The sequence below is a fragment of the Hippocampus guttulatus genome, chromosome 20, assembly GCF_054856545.1.
Source record: "Hippocampus guttulatus isolate MCC_2025c chromosome 20, RoL_Hgut_1.0, whole genome shotgun sequence".
In the NCBI taxonomy this organism is placed as follows: domain Eukaryota; kingdom Metazoa; phylum Chordata; class Actinopteri; order Syngnathiformes; family Syngnathidae; genus Hippocampus; species Hippocampus guttulatus.
The window spans coordinates 502,932-521,057 of record NC_141280.1 but is presented as its reverse complement, the minus strand read 5'-3'; the positions used below and the strand labels follow the sequence as shown (position 1 = coordinate 521,057).

At 45.6% G+C, this 18,126-nt stretch overlaps 2 protein-coding genes across 6 annotated transcripts; both read left to right on the top strand.

Moving 5' to 3' along the window:
- The first annotated feature begins 766 nt into the window (after window positions 1-766).
- On the top strand, window positions 767-8,394 carry LOC147187322 (uncharacterized). 4 transcript variants are annotated; one of them, XM_086100074.1, is made up of 17 exons: window positions 768-1,047; window positions 1,623-2,068; window positions 2,514-2,654; window positions 3,104-3,239; window positions 3,321-3,571; window positions 3,739-3,821; window positions 3,960-4,000; window positions 4,332-4,460; window positions 4,542-4,622; window positions 4,867-4,887; window positions 4,988-5,080; window positions 5,634-5,795; window positions 5,884-6,057; window positions 6,174-6,242; window positions 6,335-6,409; window positions 6,797-6,886; window positions 6,957-8,394. In XM_086100074.1, the coding sequence occupies exons 2-17, from the start codon at window positions 1,758-1,760 to the stop codon at window positions 7,425-7,427; spliced, it is 2,328 nt and encodes a 775-aa protein (XP_085956200.1). In that variant the 5' UTR covers window positions 768-1,047; window positions 1,623-1,757; the 3' UTR covers window positions 7,428-8,394. The 4 variants fall into 4 exon arrangements, with proteins under 4 accessions (XP_085956201.1, XP_085956200.1, XP_085956199.1 ...); XM_086100073.1 differs by having other exon boundaries at window positions 4,867-4,899; XM_086100075.1 differs by lacking the exon at window positions 5,634-5,795 and having other exon boundaries at window positions 767-1,047; window positions 4,867-4,899.
- Window positions 8,395-10,415: 2,021 nt separating this feature from the next.
- Window positions 10,416-18,024, top strand: rpf2 (ribosome production factor 2 homolog). Of its 2 annotated transcripts, none has more exons than XM_086100085.1 (10): window positions 10,416-10,860; window positions 15,172-15,304; window positions 15,631-15,668; window positions 15,832-15,871; window positions 15,984-16,065; window positions 16,499-16,575; window positions 16,873-16,972; window positions 17,067-17,169; window positions 17,309-17,453; window positions 17,635-18,024. In XM_086100085.1, the coding sequence occupies exons 1-10, from the start codon at window positions 10,793-10,795 to the stop codon at window positions 17,809-17,811; spliced, it is 963 nt and encodes a 320-aa protein (XP_085956211.1). In that variant the 5' UTR covers window positions 10,416-10,792; the 3' UTR covers window positions 17,812-18,024. The 2 variants fall into 2 exon arrangements, with proteins under 2 accessions (XP_085956211.1, XP_085956212.1); XM_086100086.1 differs by lacking the exon at window positions 10,416-10,860 and adding an exon at window positions 14,593-14,705.
- The last annotated feature ends 102 nt before the right edge of the window (window positions 18,025-18,126 follow it).

The following is an 18,126-nucleotide window of genomic DNA, read 5'->3' as shown; positions in this document are numbered from 1 at the left end:
TTCTGAGTCTTGGCTCATTGTCCTGTTCCAACACCCATCCTCTTTTGACCTACAACCGTTGATCAGATTGCCTCAAGTTGTTCTGCAAAATCAATATCAACATAAATAGATCTGAATATGCGTAGCAAAAAAAAAAAAAAAAAACACTTCTAACCTCATATGTCTTGCGATTGGAAGCAGTGATTCGACAGAAGTGAAGTTCAGTTTGAAGTGTGCACTCAAGCTACCAATGTCAAACATGCACCACTACTATTTAGCCATTCCAACGGCCACATGAATGACACCATATCAAAAAGTGACTGTAACGGGTGTGGCCGTGACATCTGTGACCAGGTACCTGCACCGCCACCTTTCGTGTTTTATGTTTTGTGTTGCATTTGCTTTTTCTTTGCGTTGTTGCGAGAAACTGGTCTGTAATGCCTCACCTGCGCAAATAAGGGTTAAATAAAATAGAAAATACATAGGTCAAAATACAAATAGTTAATGTGCTCCATCCATTGTTTGGGCCCTGGATATAACAAGCAGCCAGATCAAACCAAAATATATACTGTTCGTCAAATGATAATTCCACACACATTGTCAAATAATCGCAGCAGCGTGACTACTCGTTTTAATAAGAGAAGTCAAAACATTAGAATTCGATCAACCAATCGAACCACGAAGGCAGCACAGCTGAGTTCCCATGACGAAGAGTATCTACGTACAGTGTGAGAGTTCACCTCACTGCGCTTTCTTCAATTACAGTACTCCGTTTCTGAACAAATACACAGTCTTGAAGCCCTCATAATGTAGTTACGCACTTCCCCCGGCATTTTTAGAACACGGTATAGGTTTCCGATTAAATGCAAACTACCAGAACGAATCTGGGTTACTTCCAGCGGGGTTTTCGGCAGCGGATTGTCATCTTTGGTCGACTCTTTCGTGCTACCGCAGCTTCCGTCGTTGTCATCTATGTACTAGCTAGGTAGCTAGGTTAGCACCCGACAGTAGGGACCAGTAGAATCGTGGTGTTGTGCTGTCAATTAGGTAGAGCATATTCTCCTCAAGGTTCGTGATTCCGCCGTGCCATCGAACCGAGTAACGCGCATTGTTCGGTCGCACACAAAGTCTATGCGTGCTATTGAGAATTGTGGAATTTCTTCACTGCGACCATGAATTTAGCTTTAGCATTTTGGTGCTAACGTTAGCATGCTGTGTCTTCTGCTTTTCAAATACCGGCTTACCTGGCGCCAGTTGGTTTCAGAAATTGCATTCGATTTGTCCAGAGCTATGTCCGATTGAAGCGATTAACAGCGGCTATGTCAGAGTCTAGACCTATTCAATTGGAGGACCTTCATTTAAATCGACTTTTGTTTTTTGTGACCATAGCGTGTTTCATGGCAAATTTGCCGCGCATCATTGTTCATTTCGCAACACAAAGAGCAAATCCTGAGAGTGTATTTAAGATAACCACTAATATTGTGATGCTTTCACGTCAAAATATCGCTATTTAGGAAATCAGTCAAGCGTGAATCGATCCCATTGTATGACATTACAGTTGATCGGTCATGGGCTTAATGTACATGTGCCTAATTGCTGGTTACCTATGACCTTTTTTTTTTTTTTTGTAACCTCCTGACCAGCTCTGGAGTCCACAGGCAAGGGACTGGATCAAGGTGAAACATGGATGTGAAGAAAACACTCCTCATCGGTTATAGACAAACTCAGTTGTCTCCTTAAAACAGCTCTGACTGTTTTCGGTTGAAACTCTTGCACCAATGGACGGGGAAGAGCTGCAGCCTTCTGTGGACGGAGATGCAGGCCGAAACGCAGAGAAGACGAGCCAAGTAGGGGAAGCACATAAACATGATACATCAGGAAGCTCCATGCCGGATCATGTCGGGGAAGCACATGGAGAGGGGAATCAGACACAGGATGTCAAGCCCCCTGTTGGCTGTCCTCCCACTGACTGGTTGGAGCCGCTGGAGGATGATGAGCAAGGCGAAGAGGATGAAGAAAGCTTAGCGGGAGAAAGTGAAAGGAGTCATGCTGTAATAGGCAGTGGGAGTGCTAATAAAACACTCAGTAGGTAAGTTCACATATAGATGTTTTGCATCTCATTTCCATTATATTATGCAGAGATGCTGTACCTCGGTTTTCAAATTTACTGGTCATATAATAATGATAATGCAAATAATTCAGAATGATGATGAAATTAGGTGTCGATATCCTGAAATGAATCTTTCAAAACATTTTAACCAAAAGCCAAATGAGATGTGTTCTCATTAATAGCAAATTGTGTTCTAAACTTGTCCATATCCAATACCTGACTTATCACGCTGCAATTTAATGCAGTCTTTTATTTGATACAGGTTTTGAATTGGGTCACACCGGATGTACCAAAGGAGGTGTCAATTGTGCGCTTTTTATTGTTGTTTATGAAAGTTTTTTGGTTTTTCTAAGGATTGCCATTTTATTTAACAAAGTGGAATTATACTTTGGCATGACCCCCTCGCTTGTTTTCTTCACTTTAGAATTGTCCGAACTCGACGTAAGCGCACACATCCCGATGAGGGGTGGTTTGACTTCCCGGAACTTGGAGAGGGTTGGAAACGCAAAGAGGTTATTCGACAATCTGGTTCTAGTATTGGACAAATGGATGTCTATTACCTCAGGTAACAACGTTTTGACCTCTTCAAAAAATGCTATTTCACACTTGCATTCTGAGGGTCAAATACATTATATTGAAGCCTAACAGCAGGTCTGCATTTTCTTTCCCGTTGAAAAATTACACGGCAGTGTCAGATCAAGCAGTATGAGCCATTCTTGAAGCAAAGACCTAAAGCAAAATTGCGAATTTCTCCATTGTGAGACAAATAAAGGTTTTCTTATCTAATCTTAAAATGGGATTTACTTGTATCGATTAAAAAAAAAAATCTTGACTGAAATTGAAACTGTGAGCGATGCCACTCATGATGAGTAATAAACCACTCAAATTTGACCGAATGTAACTTGGGTCGGTAAATTGTTTGTTCCGACATTCAGATGTTTAAGGGTTAGGACTGGAATAGCCAAAAGCAGGTTGGAGGTGGCCAAAAGCTACATTGACTTTTCCCATCCACAGTCCTGAAGGTTATCGGGTGAGAAGCAGAGTAGAGCTGATGACGTTGCTTCTGGGAGTCCAAGACATATCAAATTTTGACTACAAGGCAGGGAAGTTCCATAATGGCGAAATAAAACAAACTCGAGGCAGACGGAAGGTATTGTCCCTATATAATATTCAATCTATTTAATATTGTCGGGGGGGGGGTTTCTTACTTTTTTGCTTTCTGAACCGCCAGAGGAAGACGCGGGAGCGGTCCTCCTCAGAGTCCAGCTGGGTGGACAAAGGAGAGAGGGCAGAGAGTCCGGAGTTTCACCCCAAGCGCCCTTCTAATAATTGGGTCAAATCCTTCCTCTCCAATGACACAATTTCCCAAATTGCTAGCAAAGAACCTGTTGTACCGAGTATTAAAATTAAATTACATCTGCCCTCGATATCCAAACCGCACCTCTCCATCAAGGGACAACCGGGGCCAGACGATAAAACATTGTGAGTTCAGCGCTTGGCATGAAATTCCAACCGTGTCTCCTCGACGCTAGCTAACACCGCGTTGACATTAAGCTACCGCTCCCGTCGCCGCCGCCGCTACCGACCGCGTCTACATTCGCGCACCGCATCGATCCGGAAGAACTCAGCGTTGTTCGATTTCTCAACAGATTGTGTTCCAAATGCGGTATGCCGTTCATCGGCACGTGGTACGACAGACAGAGAAAGAGACCCTCTTGCCCTTCGTGTTGGGGTAGGGCGGCGAATGTGTGTTTGAAGAGTCATTTGGAAGAATGAGAAAAGAGTGTCAATGTATCTTGAAATAATTGCTGCGAGGCTTCCCCTTCTCAAGCGCCGACTCACCCTCCACTCTTCTGTTTCAACTCCCCAGCCTCAAAGACAATCGAGCACCCGTTGATTCGGATGCGGAAGGTAACGTGGTATTTTCAACGAGCCGTTTGCATGCCGCGTGTCAAGATATCGAGCGTCTGTTGCTTTCGGCTGACTCTGAACTCGCGACTATCAATAGCGTCATTCGTCACACTTTCTTGAACGATCGTCTTAGCGAACTCGACGTGGAAGTAGTTAAGAAATGAAAAGAATGTGTTCAGTATGACGGCTACATCCGAACAAAACGGGGCAAATACATCTGAATGTTTTGCCTCTCGCAACAAAACGTGACATCGGCGAGAGGATACAGAGTAACAAAAGAGCAGCGCCATAACAAACGTCCTTTCTCACGGGTTGTCTGCGCCGACTTTAGTGGATTCCCTGTGGGCAGTGTGTGGGGTGTCACATGACTGTCAACTGCGGCCAGTGTGCCAACTGCAAGAGTCCAGAGAACCGAAAACGCATCTGCCGAATGCGCAAATGCCTCTGTCCAATTCGCAAAGTAAGACGATGGGGGCACGGCAGTTCTTTGATATGATTGTTCGGAAGTCCCGATGATCCAAATGATCTTTCCCTCCATTAGAGTTCGGAAAGCGAAAGCGTCCTTCCAAAGATGCCAGAAAACGATGTTCCCGAATTACTGGACGACAACGCGAGTTTGCAGGTGATTGTTTAGTCTTTGCGGAATGCAGGCCGTGGAGAAGGAAGTAGCTCATGTGAAAACTCGAAGATGAGTGCAGGTTGCTGGCTCAGAGAAATTCCCCTTGGTAACACAATTTATGATACATAAAATTAAAAAATATATATATATATTTTTTTGGGGGGGGGCAGTTCAACCTTGCTAAAGTTCTACCTGCATGCCATTTTTGTGAATATATTCTCATGCATTTGGTGTGTCTGTTTTGCAGGAGGAACCGATGGACTCACAGGTGCTATTTCCAGTTGTGTAAAATAAATTACATGGTGGGTGGGTGGGGGGGATGACCCACGTTGTATTTATTTCTTCATTTTACGTTGTTAATCCTGTAGCTGCCAGAGCTAAAAAGCAGTGAAAACGAGAACTTTTCTTCCAACGTGGACTTTGACGACGACGATGACTACTCGACAGACGACGATGATGACGTGAGTCCGTTAGGTTTCGCTTTGCTAAATGTTGCTCGTCAAAGCAATAACGAAGAATTTCCCCCGTTATTCGCACTAACGTTGAATGCCGCTAAGCCTCTCTTTTCTCAAGAGCACTTTGAAACAGTCATTTATGCCTCGGTCACATCCCGGCTGGATGACCGTAACGCACTTGATTTGGAGTCGGCCAATCCTCCGTGAAGTGTCTCCAGTTGGTCCAAAATGCCGCTGCTCACGTCTTGCGTGGGAGCACATCAGTCCTACTCTGGCATCCCTTGCCTGGCTCCCCTCTACATTTTTGAGTTCTCTCGAATAACTTGAGCATGTTTTCAAATCATTAAATGGCCTGGCCTCTCTGAGCTCCTCTGCCCCCCTACGCACCTGCCCGTAGGGAAAGTGGGGAAAAAAAGGGAGAATCTCTGGTTATTCGGAACTCGCGTTTTAGCGTTTGTCACGTTAAGCAGACAAATGCCGCCCGGGCGAGCTCTCGCGTTTCTTGCGGTCCACCGCGGTTTGCCTCAATGGAAACGTGTACGTGTGTCCGTATTTTCAGTGGCACAGGAAGCGGAAACGACGCGCCTGCGGCCAATGCGACGCGTGTCTCTGCAGGAAGGACTGCGGCACGTGCGATTTTTGCGTTGACAAACCCAAGTTTGGCGGCAGCAACAAAAAGAGGCAGAAGTGTCGCCTGCGACAGTGTCGGAGACAGGCAATGGTACATCGCTGCCAGTCGTCCTTTCGCCCGCTCGCCGTGAGGATGCACTGCGCCGATTTGACAAAATTGGATCGGTTTATTTCCACAGAGGCACTTGCTCCCCTTCCAGATGTCTCAAGGTGCTTATAGGTCGGACGATCCATCGCTGCCGGGCAGGCCGCGGCCTCACTACACATACAGTCGAAAGACAAATTTAAAGAGGAGTAAATTGCCACCGGGCTGTTGGGACTTCAGTGACGAAGACGACGACGACTTCCAAGACGTCAGTCTTTTTTCTTTTTTCTTTTTTTTAAATGACCATTTCTTATATACCGATTTTAAATATCGAAATGGAAATTTCCTTTCTCGGTAAAAGTTTCGACAATGTTCTCCTTTTAGATCGGCTGGAGCGCCGAACCTTCACGCAGTAACACAAACGACATTAACTTGATGGACAAGTCAAAACAGGTTTGACAGATTATTATAATTTTTTTTTTAAACATGCTTTTGACACCGCGGGAGAATCCCATAATAAAAGACACAATGCTTTGTTTCCCTAGTTAAATCGTTCAATTTTGGAAGATCAAGAAATGGCAAAGAGAGACGGTCACCAAAGCAACAGTAAAGGCTCTCGAGTAAGTTCTCTCTCGTTCTCAAAAGGTGACGCTCACATCAGTGCTTGTCCGTTATTATCCTTTTATGAGCCTCGTTAGTAGGCAGATTTTGATCCCTCCCTTTTTCTCTATTTCATATACAGTATGTATATATATATATTTAAATATAATCACCCGTGCGTGAAAAGTCGCGGATGTCTCATCGAGGATATGATATGGCGGATGCCCGCTAACGGCCGTTCTCCAAAATGTTCGGCCCCCCTGTTGCGCATTCAATATTTGAAAAGGTTCCAAACCTTGGGCCATCTTCTCTTGTTGTGACTTAGATGAAGATCGGACCGGATCGGGTCATTCCGAAGGGTTCGCATCCTTTTTCTCGCGACGGTACTTGTCATTTCTTTTTTGCAGGAGCAGCAAAACGAAAGGAACGAAGTGGAGCCCCAGCTTGAGACAGATTGCCCGAGGCCCGTCGAAGAGGAGGATGGCGAGTTGCCAATGGTCCGTGTTGAATAAAAAGGAGCGCCGGCTCTGTCGCCGGTTTATTTTGAGCTCCTTTTCGCCTCCTCAGATCACGCAGATCTTCAGTTTGGCCGCCAATCCCGTCGAAGCCGCGGAGGACGGCGATAACCGGCTGGTGAATCTGCTGACTTCTTTGCGCCGCACCTCGCTACCGATCCTCTGGTATGCCGTCATGGCCAAGGGCCCGCAGATTCAGCTCGTCCAGTGTTCAAAGCAGTCCAATATGTCGGACACCGTTGTGTTGATCGACCCGGGCTGCTTCTATCAGGTGACCGTGCAGAAGCAGCCGCTCTTACCCACCCACTCGCTGTATCGGAAATTCCCGCAAAAGTTAACGTCTTCCACCGAAGTGGTCAGTCTGCTTTTGGGCCTGGAGAAATATGCCCTGTGCCAGGGGTTGCCCCCCAAGGAGCCCTTATCCAGCCACGCCCCCATTACGTTGGAGCGGGCCTCAACGTGCGAGTTTCTGGTGAAGAAAAACGTCGACGTCTGCTTTTACTGTAAATTGCTTTGCGATTGAGGACGCCGCGCTCGGGGGCGGGACCGAGGCGCAAGAGGCCGCCGTTCTACCGCCTACCGTATTTCTCGGCGGTGCATTGACCCGTTCCGGGTTGACCTCTGAACTGGAATAGTTCCATTGAAGCATCGCCAAAGGCGTTCCGAGGACGTCGGGCGCATGTCTTGCCGTCATTGTTTTTCCCTTTGGCTCCATTAAAGGCCGAGCGGTGTCGCCGAAAGCTCTCTGACTGATCGTCTCGCTCGCGGTGCGCTTGCCCTACTTTTCCTCGAATCGGTACGTCGGCGCCGCGCTTCGCGTCTTCTCCGTCGGGCTGTCTGTCCTTGGCCAAATTGAAGTCCCATGACCACTCCCACTTTTGTCGCGTTTGTCGTGCCACCGCAGCCTGCAAAATGCTTTCGTAATCGGTCGGCCCGGTGACATCAAATGGCGACGTTTGACAAATTACCCCTTGTAAATCTTTGACTTGGCACCTTAGCGAAAGGGGTGATGTGGGTCTTGAACATTTGGCAATTTCGAATGTTTCCATGAAAATTGCGCCATCTCCACATTTCAGTTGCGAAGTTGATGCTGATCCACAGATTGTCATCACCAGTAGGAAATCTCGAGGTACCTTGGCCAGATCTCTCATTGAAACAAAAGTCACATCCGGATTGGGTCTCGATTGCACAGATGTCAAGAACTTGGATTTCACAGGAGAAGTCCTAATCAACCTTTGAATTGCTTTGATTCAGAATGAATGTGAGAACTTTGCGGAAGGCGGGTTTTGCTCAACCGAGCTGCTCCAAACGATTTCGTCACTGATTTCTTGGGTGTGGGCTCCTCGAGTGGTCTCGTCAGCTATTATCTCCTCTACGATTCGAAAAAGGAAAAATGGCACCAAGCGTTGCGTTGCTGGATCATCAAACGTTGCTATGCAAAATGTGAAAATACGTTCGCTTAGTGCAATAAAATGATCATTCTCTTGTCAGTTTCATACAGTGTTTACTCCAAAGCCAGATTGCGGAAATAACTGAAGAAACTTCGGTCCGGCTCTTACTTGAATTTATCAATTGAACTTGTTGGTTGCTTTTGTTCATGTGACACTCTGAGGAAGGCAAAAGACTTCCACCGAAACATGTTTGGTAAATAACAACAACAAAAAGTGTGAGATTAATCCCAGTGTGGGACAAATAAAGGATATCTTATCTTATCTAAAAGAACCAGGTTCAAATATTGCAGGAATAGTTTCTTGGTGAAGTCATTTTAACTGGGCGGCGCGGCGGGCGTGGGTTCGACTCCAGGCTCCGGCCTTTCTGTGTGGCGTTCCCATGTTCTCCCCGGGCCTGCGTGGGTTTTCTCTGGGTACTCCGATTTCCTCCCACATTCCAAAAACATACACGGCATGTTAAATGTCAGTCAAAAGTGATTTTTTTGGGGGGGGGGGGGTCTTTCCAGGGGCAATGTTTTGACGGCGCTATTGTCATTTCATTGGAAACGTGTACCTAATATTGCGGTCCTTGAGTAGATGTACAATTTTTCTGGCAGATTATTCCTTCCGTTAATCCTTTTGATCCGTGATCCAAAATCCAGAATGGCAAAAATCCTCCAGTGGCTAAATTGGAATAAAACTGAGCTCCATATTTTTATTCCTGCGATGCCCTTGAAAACATTCCGTGTGTCTCACGGTAGTGATAGAATGCATTTTTTCAGGTCACGACACACACTTGTTGCTAGGCAGGCTTGAGGAGCTCACAGCCCAATTGTTCAGTGTGGAACACAGTATATACTGTATATAGGCCATTTCGATGGGAAGCCGCGTGCTGATGGTGCCGTGCCACTGGAGAGAGAATCGTCAGAAACCGAAATGAACTGACGATTCGTTAATTTGCTTGCAGGCGGTGCGCTGAAGTAGTGGTTAGCACGTCCGCTGTTCTCCCCGGGCATGAGTGGATTTTCCTCCTAGCTCAAAAACGTTGCGTGCCAAGTGAATGGAAAACTCTTCCGGACGTCTGACTGCTAGCGTGAATGGTTGCCTGTCGATATGAGGCTTGCGATTAGCCGGTGACCAGTTTAGGGTGTGCGGGGCCTTTCACCCAAAGACAGCTCGCATAATGCGAATCGAATCTAAAACAAAGGGCCGGATGTCCATCAGCAGCCAGAATAGGAAGACAGCTTGTGGTTTTCCTCATTCCGATGTACGGTTGTTCAATTGACATCAGATGCCCACTGAGTAGAGTGCAAGATTTTGGAACGGTATAACACTCATACTTACTTCGCCTATGAAGTGAAGTACTGCACTTATTTGAGACAAACGTAGGTGGGCCCCAAAGCAAGCTGCAAGAGGAATATACTTGAACAAGAACAGGGATACCTTTATCCCTTCTTGTTAGTGCATACCTGTCAACCTTTCGGAGCGCCAACCTGTATAAACTACCAAAAAAATCCTTATAAAGAGCAAAAAATCCTTTTATAACATACCAAAGCATTTTATATGTCAAAATAACGGCAGAAAAAAACCCACGAAATTTTCAATGATATTTATCGTAGATCTTCATAATACAATGTCTGGTTCATGTCTAATCATCATTCTACTTAGTAGCATTACTGTGTTCAGAGTTGTATTCCTGCATTACTTTTTTGGAAAGTTGCCGGAAATGAAAGCATTCGAGTAGAGTAGCACCATTCTGGGCAAAAGCAAACGGAACTACCTGTTAGGGGAAGAAAAAAACCCCGGAAAATTTCAGAATCCGTATGATTTGTGCGATACGGCCATATACGTAAGATTCACCACAAAATCCGTATGAACTATGGCTAAACCGTATGAGTTGACAGGTATGTTAGTGTATCGCGGCGACTTGGCCAAACAACTAAATGTTCTTCCGCTAGATGGCAAAACGTAGATAAGAAACTTGAATATCCACTTTTTTTGTTTGTTTGATGGTGAGGATTTTTTTCCCCCTCCCGATATGTGCCTTGATTCAATAAAGGTTGGAAAACGCCGGTCAGTCGAGAAAGAAGTCAAACGGCGCCATCTGCTGGGCACGCCGGGAAGATTCTCCACCTGCTGCCCCTAATTTTATTGCGGCTGGGGGAGTGTGTCGCGACATTGTGTACAAGTCCTTTTACCGGCGTGGCTTATCGCCACATTGAATCTGTTTTGCTTATTTGTTTTGGAGAAGGAAAGAGCCAGGAGGCCTCGTTTAGGATTCGGTCGGAGACGTGCTGCATGTGGGCGACGCTTAGCGCTCCCGTTTCCGGAGCTTGTCGCCTCCGCTCAGCTGCGATGCCGGCCGCTCACCGGTGAGCCTTCCTTCCCGCGGGAATCACAAGTTGGACGCCGAGCTACTTGCCCTTAAACCTTGTTCGCTTCGGGGAAGAGGCGCGCGATGATTCCCTTTCCCGTTCCCGGCTTGACGACGGCGGAGACCTCCCGAGGCATCGGTCATGCTCTCCGGTAAGAGGGGGTTTCTTCTCCAAAGTCTTACGCGCATTTAATACACGCGTTCGAGCTTAAGATCACTACATGCAAAAATAGCGGAGAAGATTTGGGGGGGGGGGGTTGTTTTTTATAACCGCGTGCGTGACACCACTCATGCATAAACGTCATTTGTTCGGGTTAAAAGAAATTAATAAAAGTATAAAATGTTTGTCCAGCTGCAATTTGATGTTTGAACAAAGTACATTGCGTTGCAGCTGGGCTTCATCATGCCGGCGCTCCACTTCCGGGTTGGACCTTTTGGGACTTGTAGTTCTTTTGTTCGAGTCGACTTGGTATGTTTGTGATGTATGGTTTCTTACGTTTAAAATGATGACGATAATAATACATGGTGAAATCATGGTTGATTAAAGTACTTATTAAATGTATTGTTAAAATAAAAGTATTAATTACTGCAAATTCTATACATATTTACATCGTGATGCAGAAAGATAGATGTATTCATTTTTTACTGCATTTATATGTGCTTTAGGTTATTACCCGCTACTGCAACTACTTCCATTTCATCTACTACTACATCTACTTCTGCTGCAAAGTGTCCCAATAAATGTATCAAAAAAGTACAGAAAGAGTGATCCTGCCATCCTGGCCGACGATCCCTATTCAGAGGGCCGTGAAAAAATGGAATTAACTGAACACCTACAGTTCTCACGAGATAACAAACTTTCAGGTTTTAGGAATCTTTTCAAAACGGCCGAAAATGTCAACATGTTCACATCAACTTGTCGGGACCCGGGTCATCTTGCCACATTTCAGAGGCCTCTCTTTCCCAAATAAATCGTCAGATTTGGATGCAATGTGGTCGCGTTGGAAAGCCGATGAGCTGTAGTTATCCCCGGACCTACAGCCGTCACGGGATACCAAACTTTCAGTTATACATTTGAGTGTGACGTTGGGCTGGCTCCGTGGCCCACTGGTTAGCGTGGGAGTGCGAACGCAGAGGTCCAAAGTTCAAATCCAGCTCCGGCCTGTCGCTCTTGCGTGTTCTCTCTCTTCTTGCTGGCATGGGTGTTGTCCGTCCACCCTCCCATCCATTTTCTCATCCGCTTGTACTCACAAGAGTCGGGGTCGGGGTGTGTGCTGGAGCCTCCCCCGGCTGTCTTCAGGCCATCGGCAGAGGTGAGGGGGCACCCTCACCCGGCTGACAGCCAATCAAGAAAACCATTTGCAACATTTTTTTTTTTTCGGCCAAAAATGCCTTACTATATACATGGTCGTTTTTTTCTGCTAAAAACGCCTTACTATACATGGTCCTTTTTTTCGGCAAAAACGCCTTACTATATATGGTCGTTTTTTTCAGCTGAAAACGCCTTACTAAACATGGTCGGTTTTTCTCGGGCTAAAAACGCCGTACTATATACATGGTCGTTTTTTTTCGACTAAAAACGCCTTACTATACTATGTCGTTTTTTTTCGCCCACGTCATCTTTCGAATGTACACGTCGAGAAAAGCCTGATGCACTTTTGAGCTGAATGTATGACTTCAGGCCTGCGCAGACTGCCGCTGCCCCCCCCTTTCCCGTGCGTCGTGCACAATGCCCTCTGCCGACTGTCTATTGTCCCTTTCCCAGCGAGGTCTTTCCTTGCCAGCCACCCAGACCAGTCAGTGGGCCCCAGAATTCGAAGGGAGGTGAGCTGGCATGGCATCATGAATCGGAAACCTTTTGCTTGCCCAGCAAAGCATTTTCTCCCCCTTGACAATATCCATCCCCTCTTTGTCTCTTTCCGCCCCATACAAAAATGTGTAAGCGTACAATCGAGGCCCGGTAGTCTGAGCATGCCAGGGTCATCCCGGATCATTCCACGTCCAACCACTGCACCATCTGCCATTTTATGTCGTTACTGGTGCCCAGACTTTTTTTTTTTTTTTTTTTTTTTTGCTGTGAAACTGGCTTGCACACTTTTTGTTTGCATCAATGCCCTTTTGTTAAACTTTGGGCTCGGGAGGGTGGGGGGGGGGCATATCAACCGGCGGTCCGTGTAACTAGAGATCGATTGCTAGACCATGTCGTGCAGCCTCATCAGTTTGCCCCCGTTTTGCCAGCAGACGAGTACTTCCCGCGGCACGCTCACCATCCAAGTCTTCCTTTTAGCTTGAGCTCAGTGCAGGTCGCTTCTCACCACCTGCTGCGGGGGCTTTTCTCAATTGAGAAGGTGGAGACGATACAATTTCAGAGGAAGGATTGACCCGCAAGCACCACTCTGCTCTTGTATCGCGCATGAATGATCTGGCACTTTGTATCGTTTTTTTTTTGCTGGTTTGTCTGTCATGGCCTTTGGACTGGTTTCATTATTAACCCGAGGACCAACGTCTGCACTACTTGACCGCCTCAGCTTGGCAGACCCCCCGCCACCCCTTTTTTCCCCACAAATGAGGTCCTACATGCAGAGCAGCTCTGTTCAACACCGACTTAAGTGCAGTGGGTCATTGCATTTTTGGCTACCATGAACTCACTCGTTTCTTTTCTGTGCGTATTTTTGTCACACTATAGGGTTGGGCAATTTTGTTTTGAAAGTAACAGTGATTCCACATTTTGCCACATAGACATACCGGCATCATAGACTTCCCTTTGCGAATCTTCCAGTTAAAATTCCAAGGAAAGTTCTTTGGCTTGTGGAGTGTGGGGTGCTGTTAATACAAGGTGCCAGGGTGGAGGGAGAAACGTTGCTGTTCTTATTCCCTTTTGCAATTTGGATGGTCAAGATGTGCTAAAATCTATGTGCTATGAGCTTGATGCTAAAATAAAAATACTGATCTGTGCGCTGTTGGGTTTTTTTTCTTCCCCCCCCCCCCCTCATTGCACTAAGAATAGCATTAGGGACCTGCAATGGTTAGGTAAATTTAACCTATAAAGGGCTAAAATTAAGTTTCTATAGTTTTAATGCCATTTAGTCAAGGTCCTTGCACTACTAAGTATCTTAAGGACTACTCTTTTAGGTAATTGTGAGAAAGTTGAACGTGAATATAAAAGAAGTGAACATTTCATAATTTTTAACATACTAAAAGAGAAAAATAACCAAAAGGAGTACAAGCTCAGCTCAATGATTGGTATACCGTAAACTACATGACCTTTGGTCTTATGCCAACTGCAGGCATTCTTTGGCTCACGCTGAGAGGTCACGTGGCACACATTCCAAGCCCTAAGCGCAAGCTGCCCCCTGGTGGACACTATAGGTGCTCGAGTGCGATGCGTCATTAGACCGGAAGAGATTCGGATTTAACAGCTACGGTGGCCAATAGGTGGCAAACGCCACGGCCGAACGCTGGAAACAGTAAGTCAACAATTAAACAAACGTGAAAAAATGCCCCCAAAACCCTCACAAAAAAACAACTGCAAAACAAAAAACGCTGTAATAAGCACTGGTGCAGACGGCACACAGGAATTATTTTTGTAGGGATTAACAATTACATGTTCTTCCACTTGTTAGTTGAACTGTTGGAAGAACTCCTTGTATCTTCAATTTTTATATTCATTCTTTTTTCGAACCAAAAACTGTACAAGCCCATATATCACACTGAGTAAATACATTTGTGGCTGATTCGATATCACAATTATTTCAGGGATTATACTTTTATATTACTTTTATTTGGGGATTGTCCGCGTGACCATCCCTGCATGGTCCAATATTCGACGTTAGGCGGCGATACTGTGGTTGAAGCACCATTTAACAACGATTTTGTCGCCACAAAGCAACTCGTGTTGTCTTCCGGTGCTTCTGCTGCGCGTGTGAAGTTCGGCAACGTGAGCCGTTTACGGGAACGCAAAGAAATATACGACAATGACGCAGTCCGACGGTATCATGTAAGTTTTTTTCGCATGTCATTCTATAGAACTATTTTTTTTTCGGTATACTTCAACAGTGAGTGTTTGTGCCCGTCAAATAAAACTTGAAACAATTAGCTGTGTGACACACGACCTGCAGAGCAAATTGCAGGATTGTATCATAGTTATATTACGGCACACTAGTGCCACGGAAGTGACTTTACTCGAAGCATTTTACTGACATATTACTCGTCTGTGTTAGAGAATGACTGTGAAGATCGTACTTGTTTCACATAGAACAAAGATGAAGTTTCTTCAAGTATACTCGTGACGTGTCCCTTGCGGTCAAATAATGTATATCCATCCATCAACTCTCTTACTGGTGACTTCACTTGGATCGAGGTGGCCTTTCAAAGTGTCCTCTTGGCTTCATTAAACGTGAAGGATTTTCTGCAAACGTGTCATCATATCATGTTGTAATTCCCTACTGTGTTTCTGTCCTCAGAAAACCAAAGACCAGGCGCTCCAAGCGCTTCCTCCAGAGTCGAGCACCCAAATTGACAGAGAATGGAAAGAGTGCCATGATCATGAAAGGGGGGAATGCCAATCAAACTGTGAGCCAGGCCCTCAAAGACATAGTAAGGCAACGGATGCTACCCGATCGGGACACTGATCAGCGATCAAGCAATAACACCGATTTCTTTGACCACAATTACTTTTAACGGAGCACAGTAAATTATGTCCGTTGTAGACAAAGTGTATTCTGTAGATCGTATTCACACGATGTCACAGAACCTCGCCAATCGAACCGGCGCACAACTATAACAATCATTCAAAAGTAGATGTTTGGAACTGTACTTTACAACGACGCAGTTACAGATTTGCGTCGTTCTAACTTTATCCCAAAGGTCATTCAAATGAAATGTATGAATTCATTTAAACCCCTTTTATTTTTCTCTTTCAGTATTCCCTGAAAAAGCCCAATGCAGTTCTGTACAAAAAGTAAGTCTCTCTCTTTCTTTCTTTGTCTGTCTCGCCTGTAAGAGGAAATCTGTTGCCACAGCGCATCCAGCCTGCCGCAAAAGGGAGTTGAAAGATTGCGGGTGTCGCTCACAACTAGGGGATACTTTCCCTGCAGTGGATACAATTTTAATTTTCTTTTCAGGAAGAACATCACAAGGCCTTTTGAGGACTCAACATCACTGGTTAGTCAGCTCATTTTAAATGAGTTAAGATGAAGCCACAAGTACCTTATGAAATGTTTTGCAGTGTCATCAACCTATGGCTTCATCTTTTTTTTTTTTTTTTTTTTTTAAGGAATTTTTCTCCAAGAAGACGGACTGTTCTCTGTTTCTATTTGGTTCCCACAACAAGAAACGACCCAACAACCTCATATTTGGTAAGCATTTCTCACTTTGTGTTTTGGTTGGTCGAGCAATATCCCATCTCGTTGGGTGTGTGACGTTGTCGGGGCGAGCAACAGCTTGCACTTGCCTTCTTATTGCCTCCTCTCACCAGAATCCAAAATGGGATGGGGCGGAGTGCACTTTTCAAATCTGCATCAGGACACGTTCAGATTGTCAGACAGGCCGTTGTTCGACTCTGCCTTGGGGGGGGGGGGGCAAAATGGATTGGATTAAAAGCATACATTTTGTTGAGGAAATGTCGTGGAGTAAAAGTTGCCAGGAATAAAACATCACCATGTACAGAAATGTGAACATTCTGCTGGCGGACAATCACGACGTCGTTGTTGTACTCAATGACGTGACAAGACTGTCATTTAGAATGACTTTTATTCATTTTTTTGGTCGCCGTCTTTGCTTTATTTACAGGCCGTCTATTTGACTTCCACGTGTTGGATATGATTGAACTGGGAATCGAGAAGTATGTCTCCCTGAGTGAGATTAAGGTATTAGACACGCACGTGTTATTGTCTACTACATTACGGCTGCCGAGGAGGCTTATGATTGTTTTGTTTGTGGACCCTTCGACTCATCCATTCCTGTACCTTAGCTATGAAGGGAGGTAGTGTATGCAAGTATTTTGTTTTAGCAGCGTTTGAGGACGTCGTCTGTTTTTGGGGGGTGGGGGGGGCAGATCTGCTTCCAACTTTGTTAGAGACTGATACCAGCCTTGATCCCAACTCTAATATGAATTGATTATTTCAGTTTCTCAGCCACGCTGCGTTTTCTTGCTATTTGCGCAGATGACTAAATGTCCCGAGGGCACCAAACCGATGCTTGTGTTTGCCGGCGAGGCTTTCGATATGGACAACGAGTACAAACGTCTGAAGAGTCTGCTCATCGGTCCGTGCGCATCGCCACGCGCAATATGACGCCGAGTGGAAAAAAGGGAAGCGGGTTTCATTGAAATGGACTGCGGTCTGCTTTTCTTTTCCAGACTTCTTTAGGGGTCCTTCTGTGCCGGCGGTGCGATTGGCGGGCTTGGAACACGTTCTGCACTTCGCTGCCGTGAATGGGAAAATATTCATGCGTAGTTACAGGTGACGCTCCAACCTTGAGACTTTGATTTTCCTAATTCATGACACGTCTTCCTCAAATCTGTCGTTCGAAGGTCTTCAAAATGACACGGAGCCAAGAAACAAGTTTGCTTTCTTCATAATGTCGCGACTGTCTTTGCAGGTGTTTGTTGAAAAAGTCGGGCTGCAGAACACCGCGCATCGAGCTGGAGGAGATCGGGCCGTCGTTTGACTTTGTTTTAAGAAGAACGCACCTTGCCTCGGACGACCTGTACAAGTTATCTCACAAGCAGCCCAAGGCGCTAAAGGTAAATGGGAGGAATCGAATGCTTTTTACCGTCAAAGCTCTGAACGTACGAGGCGCCAAACGGAGGCACATTCTGCAATGCTTGCTAAAGTCACCCTGTGGGAACGTTTGAATCCTGTGATTAATTGAAACGTTTGCGTACACCGAAATGTGTCCGTTTCTTCCTCTGTGACTTTTGCCAGCCCAAGAAGAAAAAGAATGTTTCCCACGATGCATTTGGCACCAAATTTGGCCGGGTGCACATGCAGAAGCAGGACCTTTCCAAACTTCAGACGCGGAAGATGAAGGGTCTGCGGAAGAGGAAGCGGGAGGTGGTTGATGATGGCGAATCTCCCAAAGTGGCAAAAGTGGACAGTTGACCTCAACGGACAGCTGGGCACTCAAGTCTTTGCCTCCGCACTATTGTGCCGTTTTCTTCATCTGCATGGTCAACTTGCCCCCCGTCACTTTTCACTGCCTCCACCCCAGCTGTAGGAGAGTCTGTGTAGAAATCTGTTTAACTTCAAGCTTTTTTTTGTCAGATTGTGATTAAAACTTCATGCCTTGTACTAAATAAAATTGCATGCCACATGGCTGGGGTTAGAATGATCCACTTCACCCCCCCCCCCCCCAAAAAAAATCTGAATATCAGTTTGGATGTTTTCAACCATTTGGTGGTGTTGAAAAAAGGCTTT

What these genes read in the sequence shown, in the direction of transcription:
- LOC147187322 (XM_086100073.1), top strand. Translation starts at nt 1,758, where the DNA reads ATGGACGGGGAAGAGCTGCAGCCTTCTGTGGACGGAGATGCAGGCCGA. An exon ending in GCTAATAAAACACTCAGTAG is followed by an intron (nt 2,069 to 2,513) that starts GTAAGTTCACAT and finishes TCTTCACTTTAG; the next exon opens with AATTGTCCGAACTCGACGTA. An exon ending in CGTTGATTCGGATGCGGAAG is followed by an intron (nt 4,001 to 4,331) that starts GTAACGTGGTAT and finishes CGCCGACTTTAG; the next exon opens with TGGATTCCCTGTGGGCAGTG.
- rpf2 (XM_086100085.1), top strand. Translation starts at nt 10,793, where the DNA reads ATGATTCCCTTTCCCGTTCCCGGCTTGACGACGGCGGAGACCTCCCGA. An exon ending in GCCAGGCCCTCAAAGACATA is followed by an intron (nt 15,305 to 15,630) that starts GTAAGGCAACGG and finishes TTTCTCTTTCAG; the next exon opens with TATTCCCTGAAAAAGCCCAA. An exon ending in ATATTCATGCGTAGTTACAG is followed by an intron (nt 17,170 to 17,308) that starts GTGACGCTCCAA and finishes CTGTCTTTGCAG; the next exon opens with GTGTTTGTTGAAAAAGTCGG.